Consider the following 14,722-nt stretch of genomic DNA (forward strand, 5'->3'; position numbering starts at 1 on the left):
GGATAAACAGAAACTCTGCATAAGCAGCAGATACTAAATGATGATGCCAAAAATTTGCTTAATAAATAAATAATGCTCTTTAAAACTTTTTTTATCCTGTAAATACATTACATACTTGAAAGATCCTGCGAATGCAATGAGTTTCACATTTTTAATTGGCTTGAAACTAGACAGTATTATTTATCTTTAATTATGAAAATTTGGTATATTTTCATATTGGATGCCAATGAGAATTGCACACCCAAATTCCTCACATCAATGGATCTTGTAGGTAAAATTGCTGGTGCCAAAGTAAGGTAAACACATACTGCATTTTGATATATCCATTTATAATAAGAGACTATGGGGACAAGTAGTGCATAAATCACCCAAATAAATAAATACCCAACTTGTTCCTGAAACAGAGCTCGCTCCATTCAATGAGAGCATCTCTTCTTTTTTTATATTGAGACAAAGCATTATTATAGGCGGATCACAAACTTTGAAACAAAAGTTTGTAAAAATAGACACTTTGATTTCTGTTGTTCTTGGTTAATCTGGAAAGCAGTCTACTTTGTACAGGTAAAATTGAGAACAATTTCCTCTTGAAATCATTTCAGCTAGCAGGACTTTGGCTTAAATGATCCAGTGCCATCACAGTCTACTGCCCACTTGCATACATTTGAGTATCAAACTTCTTTGTGCATCAGATTACGGCATACTGTTTTTTCAGTGAAATCCAAGTTTGGTTGCAGGCAACACAAGCTAGTTTGGGTGAGCACACAAATGCCAATTTTTATTTTTATGACTTCAAAAATGGGACAAATTGTGGGCCAAACAAGACAGGGGGCTCTGTACCGCCAAAATGGTACTGTTCCATTTTTAAAGGGAAGGGATGACAACCCTAGTTTCAATGCAACTGAGCTGCTACTTCTTATACAACTACTGGGGATGCCAATTGTTATACAAGTTACCATGCAAATATTATAGATGTATTTTAATTTGGACACACTAGCTTTTCAGACTTTAAAATAATGGCTTGAATGGATTTAAACTGTGATAAAAATTTCAGATATTGTGAAAACTGAAATATGGATAGTGAATTCAAATTAATTTGTGAACTAAACATGATGCATGAAAAGAGCCGACAGACTGAACATATTTAGCATGACTAATACTTGGTTAAATAATGGAGTGGCTTTGAGCCATATCACGAAATGACTCACAGACATGCAAATGGGCGTCCCCAAGTTTACAAATGTGCAAGCTAAGGCTCAAGAATATAAAATCCTCTCTTATGGCTGTGGGGTGAAACAGTGCTAGTGTTGCACAAGAAAGCCCACAAACCTCTGATTTGGAGCCATAGTCTCACCAAAATGTGTTATCTAATATCCAACCGCACAGTCACAATCAAATGTACCATAAAAAAGATTTCTATATATAATTTTTTAATGTGTTAAAGATCCCCCACGCCAGGAAAGGTAAAGCTTTTTTTCTTTTTAAAGTGTGTTATACAAGTTGAAAGGGGAAGCTGTGAATCATATAAACAAGTCGTGCAAAATTCCATATGCATGTACACATTCATAAACTCAAAGCATGATGAATACCCTCACCCAAGAGTCCAAAACTCAACTAGCATGGTTGCAACTTCCTCAAATCACAGCATTATTTTTTTTTACTCTTTTGAGGGTTGAAGAAATTTGAATAATTAATACAGAGACTGTAACAAGATAGCCACACAAAGGACCTCTCACAACAAAGGACACCCAAAATGTCACCAGCGTTATCACAAAATCAAATCAGTGGTACTATTTACATATGCCATTCAGCTCAGTTTACGAGCTTGCTAAACTGCAGTAGTTCCACTGATGTCACTAAAATCCAAATCTTGACAGGACCATTACTACCCAAAGGAGGTATTTACATGCCCAAAGAACGTTCTGCACGAGCATCTATGGAAATGTGATTACAGCTGTAAATCACAGGAGGTTTGGAAATTCCTTTTTTTAAAAAACAGGGGGGAAAGGAGAAGAAGCAGCTTTGACAATTCCTATACATCTCAAGAAAGAAAATGTAAAAAGGCAGGGGGAAGGGTGTATGAAAACACCAGGCTTCAAACAAGAAGCTGTGATTAGATATCAGAGGTTTTCCTATTATTATGTTATCTGAACATGCCAGAATGCAGATATAAGCATTTCAGTGCATGAGAAAATATGAGCAAAAACTGAGCTGTCAACTTTTAAAGATGCCAACTGAGTAGACAGAAGCTCTATTCAAATGTCATCAATTTTACCCTGTGTAATTAAATGCATTTCTAAACCTATGAGAGTTTTATCAGCAGGAGCTTTCAGAGAGGAAGACTAAATTTAAGCAAACGTTACTTCAACAAAAATGAACGGTTCAGCCACATGTGTTTACAATGGTATTCAAGACCAATTAAATATCATTTATCATTACAAATGATACTGTTCCTTTTTGACAATGGGAAATCTGATCACAGATCTGCCATGTAATGTGTAGTTTAGCCTTCCTGGGAAGCCAAATCCCATGACAAATATTTCAGTGCTGCTTAATCATTATTTCTGTCTATCCTGGGGAGGGGAGAAACGACTACATTGGCATTTTTATTATCGTCTATTCCTAGCTCAAGCAAGTCTGAAATATCTGTGAAGACTGCACTGTAGGTCTATCAATGAGAAGCAATGCCCAGCCAACGGATTATTTTGCCCTTTACAATCATGCATCTTGGCTCTGAGTATTTGAAGACTTGTTCCCTGCCTTGCTAGACTTTTCCCACCTGGCCTGGGAGGGTGGGGCCCTGACTGACTCCAGCTACAAAAGCTGAGGCTGCTGAACAGAATCCTTGGCTCAGGTATTGTTTGGGCAGGGGGGTCGTTGCTGTTAATTTTTTGTGTCTTTATGTGGCTCTTATATTGTTCAGTTTGGTTGTGTACTTTTTGATGTTTTGTCTACTGTTTATTACTACTTTTGTTATGTTTGGAGTTACATAATTTTCCATATGTTGTAAGCTGCCTTGAGCATGGTGTAAACTTTGGAAATACAAATAAAATGACTGATTGATTGATTGATTGATTGATTGATGTATGTATGTATGCAAAGACTGAATATATTTTTATTTATTCCAGAAATAATACACAAAGCTTTATTATTTTTATACTAAGACTTCTTTATCTAATAATGTGGAAATGGTACCAACTGGGTGAATCTGATCATTCCTGGATAAAATTACAAGCATGTTGGGATAAGCAATAAAGTAATGTCTACAAATGGAGACCATTTGTCTACAAATGGAGACCATATTGTACCTGACAATATCCATATTCCAACAAACAATTCACTCCACTTTCCCATTCACAATGAATCAGATAATCCAGAGTCTATTGTGTCTTATTAGAACCTGAGCAGGCAAGTTTCTTCCTGAATACTAATTCTATTGCATGGCATCTATGGCGTTGCTTATACTTTTTCTCCAATTTAGTAAGTTTTTCAAGATCCTGTATTCATTCTCCAAGGACTTTTAAACAAGGGCTGCCTGACTAATAAATATATCCCACATTAATATATTGAAGGCATTCCCTCATGTCCTATTCATCACTAAAATGATCTATCACTAATTCATTAAATTTCATAGATATATAACGCTCAGGGGGAAGTGATCTAGCTAAAGTGATTCAAAAACTTGTAGAATTTTGTAAATTATATATACATTTGAATCTCTAGACAAGGGGAGTATCAATAACGGTTTAAACTCTCTATGACACTGGAAGTTAAGGTCTACGAAAGCTTTGGGGGGAGGCACAACTACCAAGACTCCAGGCCGTGATTAATATAAGCTAGGCACCAAATGTCTCCTTAAATCAGGGTTACAGTCGCCAAAACGGAATGCCTAGTTGCTGTTTTGGGGCCAGACGCCTCAAAAGTCATATTTTTTAATATAACTGTTGGTTCCTGAAATTTGTTCTGATTGTGCAGATAAAATATCAGAGAGAGAATTCAACAGGATGTGTTGTTAGTATGTGAAAACTGTCAGGATCCAAGGATCCCCAGGCATGCACCTCCAGATAGTAGAGACATCAGGTGCCATCCTGGCACCTGGGTATCTCCACTTGGTTGCAAGTGGCCGATGACCAGGTACAAAATGCACCTGGCAAATTTTGAACGCTGCATGTATTGTATTTGCAGGATGTGTACATTCTTTTACTTCCATCCTGATACATACTCCTTAATGAAAGTATACATTCATCCTGACCAAATTAAGCTATTAACAAACAAGCTAACATACATAAATTATATTTCAGACAAAGAAAATCAACACAGCTAAATACATAAAAAAATTTGATTAATTAGTATGAGAATTTTTTACATATCCGAAGCCCTTGTTAATTATATTTAGTTTTGATCTCGCATCTCTTTATGACATAGAAACTGGATCACTTATTTGAATCTGAGGGCCGATGGCTTCTACTCTGAAAGTTTTCTATTGTACATGGGCATATGTCAGGGGTATCCACTCTTCCCATTACTGTTTGCTATAAATATAGCCAATGACTGTAGTAGTAAATGACTGTAGTAGTAAGAAAAGAACCCATTACTTTCAAGGCTGTTAATCAAAAGGACAGAGAATTTAGCATAAGAAGCTTTTCTGCTATTTGTCTAGTCCAGAAGAGTCAATCTCAGCATCACTTGCAGAAACGGAACCATTAAGGAACGTATCCAGACTTAACATTAATTGCAGTGGGTTGGATCCAAAGGTTCTCTTCTGCTGGAATGACTCCTTTAGAGAATTGGAACATTTGGGTCTGACCTAGGTAAGTCTGAATTATGTAATATGGGTATTCCTCCAGGCTGCTCTGCTAAATTACAGAGTACTGAATGTTTCTCCTGGGCGGTGGAAGTACCGCACCTCGGAATATATATATGTTTGACTCAATAGGAAACATTTCATGCAAATACAGTCGTGCCTCGCAAGACGAAAATAATCCGTTCCGCGAGTCTCTTTGTCTAGCGAAGCAACCCTATTAGCGGCTTAGCGGATATTAAAGGCTTAGCGGCTAAAAGGCTATTAGCGGCTTAGAAAAAGGGGGGGGGCGAAAAAAATTGCAAGACGTTTTCGTCTTGCGAAGCAAGCCCATAGGGAAATTCATCTTGCGAAGCGCATCGAAAAATGGAAAACCCTTTCGTCTAGAGGGTTTTTCGTCTTGCGGGGCACCACTGTAATTTCCCTTCAAGCAGCTTTAAATGTGGAAAGATTTAAAAGCTTGGACAAGGTGCAAGTTACTTCTAACTGGCACATGGCTGCTATTTGCTTAATGGTGCTCAAGTTCTACCTATTTCTGTTTCATTTGCCAGGACATTACTGATAGATACTTACAGGCCAAGATGTTTCTGGTTAAATACACTACAATTGTAAGGCTATTTTGAAATGCGAGGCCTGGGATCACGGAACCAGCTTTATTACAGAGCACAACAACTTAGTCACCTATTCAATTTTATGAACACTTCAAAGAACAAACCTTTTTTTATCTTTAGAGGATTTTACAGGGCCATGTTTCCCTTTCAAAGTTGCAATGGTCCTTCCAGCTAAAGGTAAGGCCAAAGAGTTAAAGGCACACCCATAAACTAAGGCACAGGCCTTCAACTAGTAGGTCAGGACCTCAAACTCGGTTGTCAATAGCAACATCACCAGTTAGTTGTCTTAAAAAGAAAGAAATAAGCCATCACCTTAAGAGGAGAGAGAGAGAGAGAGAGAGAGAGAGAGAGAAGGGGGAGGCGAGTGAAATATGGATCTATATGGTAAAATAAATAAAAGTGGCTCTATGCTTCTATATTCATAAACCCAACAAAAGCCTAGGTTACTGCACCCTGCCATTCAATAAGCCTAAGGATATCGTTGCCTTGGGATAACTCAGTCGGTAAAGCATGAGACTCTTATTGTGGGTTCAAAGCCCTACGATGGGCAAAAATTCCTGCACTGCAGGTGATTGGACTAGAATTCAGTGCTTCCCAACCTTGGGCCTCCAGCTGTTTTTGAACTACAATTCCCATCATCCCTGACCACTGGTCTTGCTAGCTAGGGATGATGGGAGTTGTAGTCCAAAAACAGCTGGAGGCCCAAGGTTGGGAAACACTGGACTAGATGACCCTCATGGTCCCTTCCAACTCTACGATTCTACAGGTCACATGCTGCCAGAAGGGGTGACAAGCGTGTCATGAGTCTGAAAAAGTTGTCCAGAAGAGATGGAAGACAATGATTGATTGATTGATTAGATGCAGTGGGACATAACTGACATTTCCACAACGCTAACAGCAGGCATAGGTAATCTCGGTCCTCCAGATGTTTTGGGACTACAACTCCCATCATCCCTGACCACTGGTCCTATTAGCTAGGGATGATGGGAGTTGTAGTCCCAAAACATCTGGAGGGCCGAGGTTGCCTATGCCTGGATAACAGGAATGTCTATTAAATTTGGTGATAGTCTAATACTGAATAGGATTTGGTGATAATCTGAAATTCAAAGTGGGCATTATGCCTCCATATAATAATAATATGATTTGTACGAGAATGATCTGTGGTCAACAGTATTACAGATAATTTTACTGTAAAATTGTCTTTGTCTTCTAAACTCTTAAGTTTATTTAAAAGTATATTATATGTGTTTAATCATTTATTTATTTTTTTAAAATGTTAAAAATCCTTTTATTTACCAGATGGCATACTACATTCCTTTAAAGGCAACTTGCCAACATTTCTCCTGAATGTCTGATACTCTTCTTAACATACTTTAAAAGCATACCAACATTTAGCAAAGAAATTATAATTACAATTTAAGTATTACTCAGTGAGGATTATATCTTTGGCAGAAATTGAAGTACCATAGCCAAGTAAAAACAATACAAGGAAGGAAGGAGTTGCCATTTTTAGGCCACTTTCAAACTTACATAGGGGGGAAACAACATAAAGCTATTCTTTACTAAGGAAAGTTATCTGGTTTACTCAGACTTAAAACAGTTAATTCAGTATTAGGTTCATTTCTTGTGATACAAAATTATAGATGTGAATGCAATGTCACTCTCACACTGCACAATGCATGCCTGAAAGGTATGAATGTGGTGTGAAGACATGTATACTGTCAAGAGCATGTGTTTCCCTATAAATATTACCTTACGCATCATTAAAATATGTAGAACAGAAAGCGATTCAGAAATGCAACACCAAAACCACTCTTATTTTGACCCGGACTGGACACTATAGTTTTATAAACTTGCGAGCTGTATTCTGGAGTAATCTGGAGAACAGGCAAAAAAATTTAAGTCTTGCTGGGACCATTGCTATTTAAGCACACTAAAATGCATGCTGGACTGCAGCCACTGTTAGCAAACAGACAATGAATGATCAAGAGCCAGAGATATTTGCACACTGAAAGACTGTTAGCCGCTGCCAAAATTCTAAAACAAACTGAAAGCACTCAGGTTTTACATATCAGAACTGTAGAAAATGGTTTCCTAGCATTGGAGCAGCTGAAATGCTGCATGGTTTTTTGTTTTGTTTTTGAAGAAGGAATGTACTGTTATTGCACACAGCCTCAATGCAGACACAATGACCTTAGGAGCACTGGCTCAAGTGTACTAATTTCGAGGAATATATATAAGGCAAGACAGTGAAACCTTTCCTTTTTAGTGCTCTGCTTAAATAAACTGTGGGCTTAGTTCTCACATAATGCTAAGCTAAACCATGGCGTAGTGCAAATATGCATATGTGAGCTCCTGGAGAAAAGATTGTGGTTGCTTTGTCCCTCTTCCAGACTTCTAGCAATGAGACTTGCAGGATGATTATGTGTGTGAATCCAAGCTTGCAGTTTTGCTCCTCCAAACCACAAGCTGTAAACCAAGAGCAAACTTAGCTACACATCACAGTTTGTCTGGAGTGAGACAAACTGTGAGCCTGGGTTCACGTGTCACGTTATGCCAAATCATGGCTAATCTCACAGCACCGCAGGAGAGGAGGACCAAAGCAGCCACAATCTTCTTTCTCGGTTTGCACGAAGCATTAGCTTAACTGTTGCATGCAAGCCATGTCATTGTGAGACTAGAGTTACGCTTAGGTCATGTTGGATATGCAAGATGCAAATGGGAGCACCAAAGCTAGAAATATTATTAAATACAGTACATACTTCTTTTACAGATTACTTACAGATGCCAGGCCCATTATTCTTGGGAATGTAAGGGATGAACATCCATCAGGGCTTTGCCCAAACGTTGTATACGGAGTCTGAAACCAAGCCTTCTCATTAGCCCAAACCACATCACACAGAGGTAATATAGATGCTCCAAGTCCAATGGCCGGGCCATTTACAGCTACGATGATGGGCTTCTTAAACTGAATGAAAGTATTTACAAAATTCCTGAAATGAAATAAATATCAAATTAGAATACCTATTTTAGTAACAAAATGCTGTAGCCACCTCCATACCAAAGCTGCTGTGATAGCAGTCAATTATTAACCTAGGTAGGGCAAAAGTGGAAGGGGACTGAAAGGATCAGGTGAGGAAGATACAGTGTCCAGATTATAACCAATAATCTAAATTAGAAGGCATTTTCTTTTAGAAGATTCAACACTTGGAATAAGCCAATTGTCCTTCAGTACAAATTCCCAACTAGGAATTAAGCAATTAATTGTCATTAGGGGAAGGCCCTGATAAAAATGACATTGGCCATTCCTCCTACCACTGAATCCAATGGGTTTTGATTATATATGCCATTTGGGCTTTAGGCATGATCCGCGGAACGTAACACCTGCCTAAGTTGCGGGTTTACTTTAGAAAAAGTCAGGATAGAAAACAATGAAGAATTTTTCAAATAAGATTAAATGAAGACATGCAGAGAATATGTGTTTTCTCTGCCCCCTTTTTAATTTTTTTTAATTGCTGTGTTCATAAAGGTGAATGTGCACAAATTATGAGAACCACCCTGAGATCTTATGACGAAGGGCGGTATATCAATCTAATAAATAAATCGAATAAAAAATGTGTGTAAATTGTGGGCTTACAGAATATTCTGAGTTTTAGTTATGAAGAATTCTGCTTTGATACCCTGTTTTGTTAACGAACCATGGCTTTTCATATGAACCTCCCTCCCCCCCCCCAAAAAAAACCAGAAATGATTTGATCCCTGAGAGAAGTAAAGAGGAAAGGCAGGGAGAGCACATGACCATGTTTTCACAGCAACAAATCATAGTTTGGTGCTATTTATGTGGACCATGGAAGATGAAAAATAACCACTCAAAAATTATTTAGAGAAATAATGAATGTATGGGAGCAGATGGTGCAGCCAGACATGTTTCAATGCAACTTGAAGTTTCCAAACATTCAACCCATATAACTTGTCTACTGGGAATATTGCTTCCTATAATAATAAGGTTGGGAGGAGATTTTAAAGGAAAGCTGGGAGTTCTATCATTCTAACACAATCCTTCTGAACATACAATACCGCTTTGAAGATATACAAATGGAAAGTAAACATCCTTATGATGTGTTCATATAGACAGTCTGATTTATTATGAGTTTGATGGCTACTGGGAGTGGGGGGGAAACACCAGTTGTGAGCAGGTACAGTACCTTTGATATCACACTCTAGCATTTAAATATGTGGCGTGTTTTAAGCTCATAATCAGATATGCACGATGGGAAAAACAGTTTCACAAACCTAATAGCATCTGCCATCTTAGTACTTTCCCTTTTTCTATCATCTGTTAAGCGTCGAATAAAATAAATGAAGTCAAGGCCACAGCAGAAAACACTACCAACGGCACTGAGGAGTACAAGCTTGCTGTCATCAGCGGCTGCTGTGTTCAGTGCACTTTGGACTTCTTTCATTACCTGCAAGTAAGACACATTAAACGTATGAAAACAGGATGCAGAATATTGCAACTTAAGATTTTGCATTCACATAGCATTTCTGTGATCTGAACAGCAGGTGGCATATGCAACCAGTTCAGCAAAATCTAAATTTAGGACAAAGTTCATTACAAAGTTCTCCTTTCCACATTATTAAAGGAGACAACAACAATGTAACACACTACAAATACAAACCAGGATTTATTTATTTTTTTAAGAATAACATTGACTATCTTAAGATCAGAACCAGAAATTGCAAGTCTTCAGCAAACATAGTAGCGTAAAAATTGAGGAAATTCAAAACAAGAAATGGAAACAAAAACAGAATCGCAATATAATTTAAAGTTCCAGCTGGCACCTGTGTTACATTAATTCTACTCCATTAAGGCTAATGTTTAACTGTATTAATTTTTCATTTTGAAAATTAACACAGTAGTTGGCAATACTGAAACAGAGAATTGCTCTACTTTGGCTACAAAAGTATGCAATGCTAAACCATACTACAGTGCTATTATGTGCACAAACCAGAATCAGCCTTGAGTTCACACACAATGCATTTCCTCATCTGGCGTATTTTGCCATTGCTTGCATTTCACTCCCAGCAGATCTTTGATTCTTGCACACGAACCAGAGATCAAGGCTTATCACAGATCATTTTAATTAAATGAGCCAGCTTCACAACCCATGGTTTGAATTTGGCTTGTGTTGGATCTGGCCACTGTTCGTGGTAGCACATAGTCTCTTGTTCATATATGCAAGGACGTGTCGAGCTTCTACCAAAGTGAAACTAAACACTGGCAAAATCTTCATCCTGGCTACATGAGAGGAAGGGAGGACGACGATAAAGTGCAGGAGCCCAAGGCTTTGCCCAGACTTGTTCTAGATCAGAGGCCAGCAAACTTTTTCAGCAGGGGGCCAGACCTTGTGGGGGGCCAGACTATATTTTGAAAAATAAAAATGAATGAATTACTATGCCCCACAAATAACCCAGAGATGCATTTTAAATAAAAGCACACATTCTACTCATGTAAAAATACAAAAACTTTCATCTACATCAACTTCCTCCACAAAAACTTTCATCTAATTTATTGTCATTTCCCAACTGTATCCAAGCTTAACCTTTCTACGCTACCAGAGCTACTGTGGACTCCGGTGACTGGACCACTCTGTGTCCTTCTCAACAATTACAGAGTCAGTTGCCCAGTTCAGTTTCATACCACCCCATGCTCCACTTTTCATTTCTTAAAGAAGTTACATATCATTTTCTAACAGTAGAATCCTAAAAATGTCTACTCAGAGTGAGTCATACTGAATTAAATGGGGCTTACTCCCAGGTGAGTTGTGTTATTTGAAAGTCATAATCTTTATTTACATCTATAACTTAAGAAGGAGCTGTTGAACCACAGTAGCATATTGATACTGCCAAATATTTGCATTACTGCATTTATTCACATTCATCCCTTGCTACACTGGTCTCTCACTCTCTCACACTTCCGCTAAATCCAACCTTTAGATTTAGATTCCAAACTGGGTGGGGGAGAGAGATCTGTCCGTTTTGCTTACAAATCACTGTACATTATCTTAGAAACAGAGTGCTTTTTATAAAAACAACAACAACAAATGACTCTAACCTCTGGATTTAATGAATTGTTCTCTGATGATTTCGTTGATAACAAAATGTGTGTGAAGCCATCCTGTTTTCTGACAACAATGTCTCTGTACCGGTAAGCGCTCTCCGTTTGCCTCACACTGAAGCGTAGCCTTTTATCAAAAGGCTGGTCCCTCCTTTCATCGATAAATCTTCGTTTGCTGGCTGTCACTCCCGTTACTGATGCTTGTATGTTGGTACCGTTTGTGGACAACGCTTCTATAAAGGTAGATGTACCTGTGAAAAGTTTCAACAGACGTATGGTTTGACATCGGCATTGTGAGTTTAGCTTACCTAAATGGCTTGCCCATGGAAAATATGCAAATGGCAAAATCCTAAAGCAACCACAGCGAAAGCAGAAATTTGGATGCCATAACGAAAACCTGGAAAGGCAACAGTGTCTGAAATACAACTGCAGGAAATTGCTTAGGAGTACATGGTAGGGAAAATATGTATATAATGTTGAACCCATGAGGGGAAGGCAGGGATTAGATATCAAAAGACAAATCATCATTGTTCTAGTTTTATTTACAATGAAGTATGAAAAAGAAGCAGATGTGTAACACATTTAGCACATTCATGTCTATAACCCTGTTACTAGATAACCATGTATCGTTCTCCATTGCATGCCTCCAAACAACAAGCTAAATTTAAATGAAATTTTCATTCATGTGCAACTGAAATGCACTTGAGATGGAAAGCTACCTTGCAGCTTTGCACCCTTTCAGATTTCATGGCTCAGTGAGACTACTGAGATACATGGACCCCTCCTATTATTTACTGTAAGAGTCCAATATTTGGTTGTTTTGCTTTCCATTCTGTTAACATCATGAGGTCCAAAGTACCCCAATAGGTTTTGTGTTAGATGATATTTTTTCAATGAATAATTTCATTTTTTGTGCTTGTTTGAAGTAAGTTTCTTCTCAACTTAATTTCCTGAAAGCTTAACACAATAACTCGGCTTTCCCATGTAACAGCTTCCAGGGTTCTGCATACAGCATACTTATCCTTAATTCGGATAGCTTTTTTGGACCGGACACAGAATAAAAGGAAGTCTCAGTGTACATTCTTCAGTCACGTTATGAGCCCACCTTCACAACTACAGTGGTACCTCGGGTTACAAACTTAATTCATTCCGGAGGTCCGTTCTTAACTCGAAACCGTTCTTAACCTGAGACACGCTTGCGCTAATGGGGCTTCCCGCTGCCACTGCAAGATTTCCGTTCTCATCCTGGGGCAAAGTTTGCAACCCGGAGCAACTACTTCCGGGTTAGTGAAGTTTGTAACCTGAGGTACCACTGTAATCAGCAGCTGAGCAGAAAGACAGCAAAATGAAAACTGGCTGAAGCCTGTTAGTGTTGCCTCTTCCCCTGCATCATTTAACAGTTAACCAAGCACCCTGCAGTCAAATGCCCTTAATAGAAGTAACACAACTTCTCCTGTCTCAACACTCGGCTGCAGGGCACCTGGGTCAACGTTTTCCAGTTGGAGGTAGAGACACTAACAAGTCCAAGTGGGGCTGGGGGCTGGGGTGGGCAAGACAAACAGGCTGGGGTCCTCATTTGTCAGACTGGTTGTGAGAGCAGGTTCACACAGTGCAATTGAAAAAGAACTGCTGTGAGCCCCCCTTTAAAATTCTGGCAACTGTGACCACCAACTCAGCTTTTTTTAAAAAAAATTTTTTTGCCTTCAGTGGCATTTCTTGCCCCTATCTAGTACTACATTGGGTACTATGCTACAATAAAGCAGAGAGGACAACTCTAGTGATTATACTGCTGTGCATAGCAAGTTTGTACTTTTATTTTTATTTTTTACCAGAAAGGCAGCAGATGCGGTGAACAAAGTGTGAAAATTTATCTACTACTATTTTACTAAATAATTATTACAAAGCGAAACATTATTATAGCACATTTTTACTGGGAGTAACAGAATGCCCTAGCTAATTTTGAGGTGCAGAAGGGTAGACAATATAGTACAGTGGTACTATATCAGACAACCAGATTTTATCGCATCACTTGACTCTTTTACATTCACTGTGCCTTTAGATCCTTACCGAATGGAGCTGCGTATGTTCCAACAATGCTATGAATTCCATTATAGCTATCTAAAAGTAAATGATCACTACTTATGCTGCAACATTCAAACATCCAAATTCTACAGGAACCTCAACACAGGAAGACAAGAAACCCTTATTGCAGTTAAGAGGGAGGGGTGGACAGAAAATCTGAAATTACATGAAGGTTTCAATTGCTGCAGAGCTATTCTACGCCAGAATATCTTGTACCTTTGCATTATGAGGAATTGCTTTAATAAAGGTTTTTACTTCACCTACTTTGCATTCTTCATTATCTGGGACCAATAAGGCAGCAATGCCTATACTTAGCTGGTTCCAGCTTTATTACATTTGTGTGGAACTATTTAAATAGGTAAGAGGGTGCCAAGGTGGTATTACAGAGAAACAAACTCATCTGCGAATGTTAATTGCTTTATAGATGGGGGTCCAAAAAGTGTTTGTATTCTTGGTTATGTACAGTAGGCAGAAAAGAGCCCTCCTATTTTTCTTCAATGCTAGTTAGCAGTGAAGTAAAGTTGCCGGTTTTGATTTCACAATGTAAGAAAAGATACTAGAGGTCATGGAAGGGTTTTTTTCTTTGCCCCAACAATAATTTCAAGCAAAGAACTACTTATGCCTTAGCCAACTGCTTATGGATGCCAGAAAAGATACTTGCCATGATCTAATGACAGATCATGAAAATCTTCCAGATGAGAAAAGCATTATGACTCACTTTCTTGCATCTAAGGCTGCAAACTGAAGCATATCCACTAGGAAGCAAGTCCCAATGACTCCAGTAAGATTTGCTTAAGCAAATAAACATGATTAGGATTAGTCTGTTAAAATCTAATATACTATTTTTTATGCTCACACCTATTATCTTTTGAGGGGAAACGTTAATACTTGATTGTCCAATAATATTGCAAGTGTATACAGTATGTTTAATTGTATTTCTAAAATTCTTCAACAAGATGTGTGTGTCAAAACATCCCACAGCTTCGCCAGAATGTAATTCTGAAACTATAACATAATATATGCAAATTTTATACTGATTTTTCATTAAATTATAATTCTGCAGTTTCTAATTTGCATTTATCATTTCCCTCCATTTTACACTACATTTTATTA

At 38.2% G+C, this 14,722-nt stretch overlaps 2 protein-coding genes across 7 annotated transcripts in view; one reads left to right on the forward strand and one right to left on the reverse strand.

Moving 5' to 3' along the window:
• Window positions 1-3,534, forward strand: part of RPP40 (ribonuclease P/MRP subunit p40) — a 33,980-nt gene extending 30,446 nt beyond the window's left edge. For all 5 annotated transcript variants that reach the window (XM_083519603.1, XM_083519600.1, XM_083519601.1 and 2 more), the window contains one exon: window positions 3,126-3,534. The gene's annotated coding sequence lies outside the window, so the exon portion shown is untranslated. The remainder of the gene's footprint in view (window positions 1-3,125) is intronic.
• Window positions 1-14,722, reverse strand: part of CDYL (chromodomain Y like) — an 89,461-nt gene that overhangs the window by 5,503 nt on the left and 69,236 nt on the right. For both annotated transcript variants that reach the window (XM_083519412.1, XM_083519411.1), the window contains 3 exons: window positions 11,525-11,778; window positions 9,703-9,875; window positions 8,192-8,402 (listed from right to left, as the gene is read on the reverse strand). In XM_083519412.1, the coding sequence (XP_083375538.1) occupies window positions 8,192-8,402; window positions 9,703-9,875; window positions 11,525-11,778 (638 nt within the window). The remainder of the gene's footprint in view (window positions 1-8,191; window positions 8,403-9,702; window positions 9,876-11,524; window positions 11,779-14,722) is intronic.

Source organism: Podarcis liolepis, assembly GCF_965112155.1.
Source record: "Podarcis liolepis genome assembly, chromosome: 8".
Taxonomy (NCBI): Eukaryota; Metazoa; Chordata; class Lepidosauria; order Squamata; family Lacertidae; genus Podarcis; species Podarcis liolepis.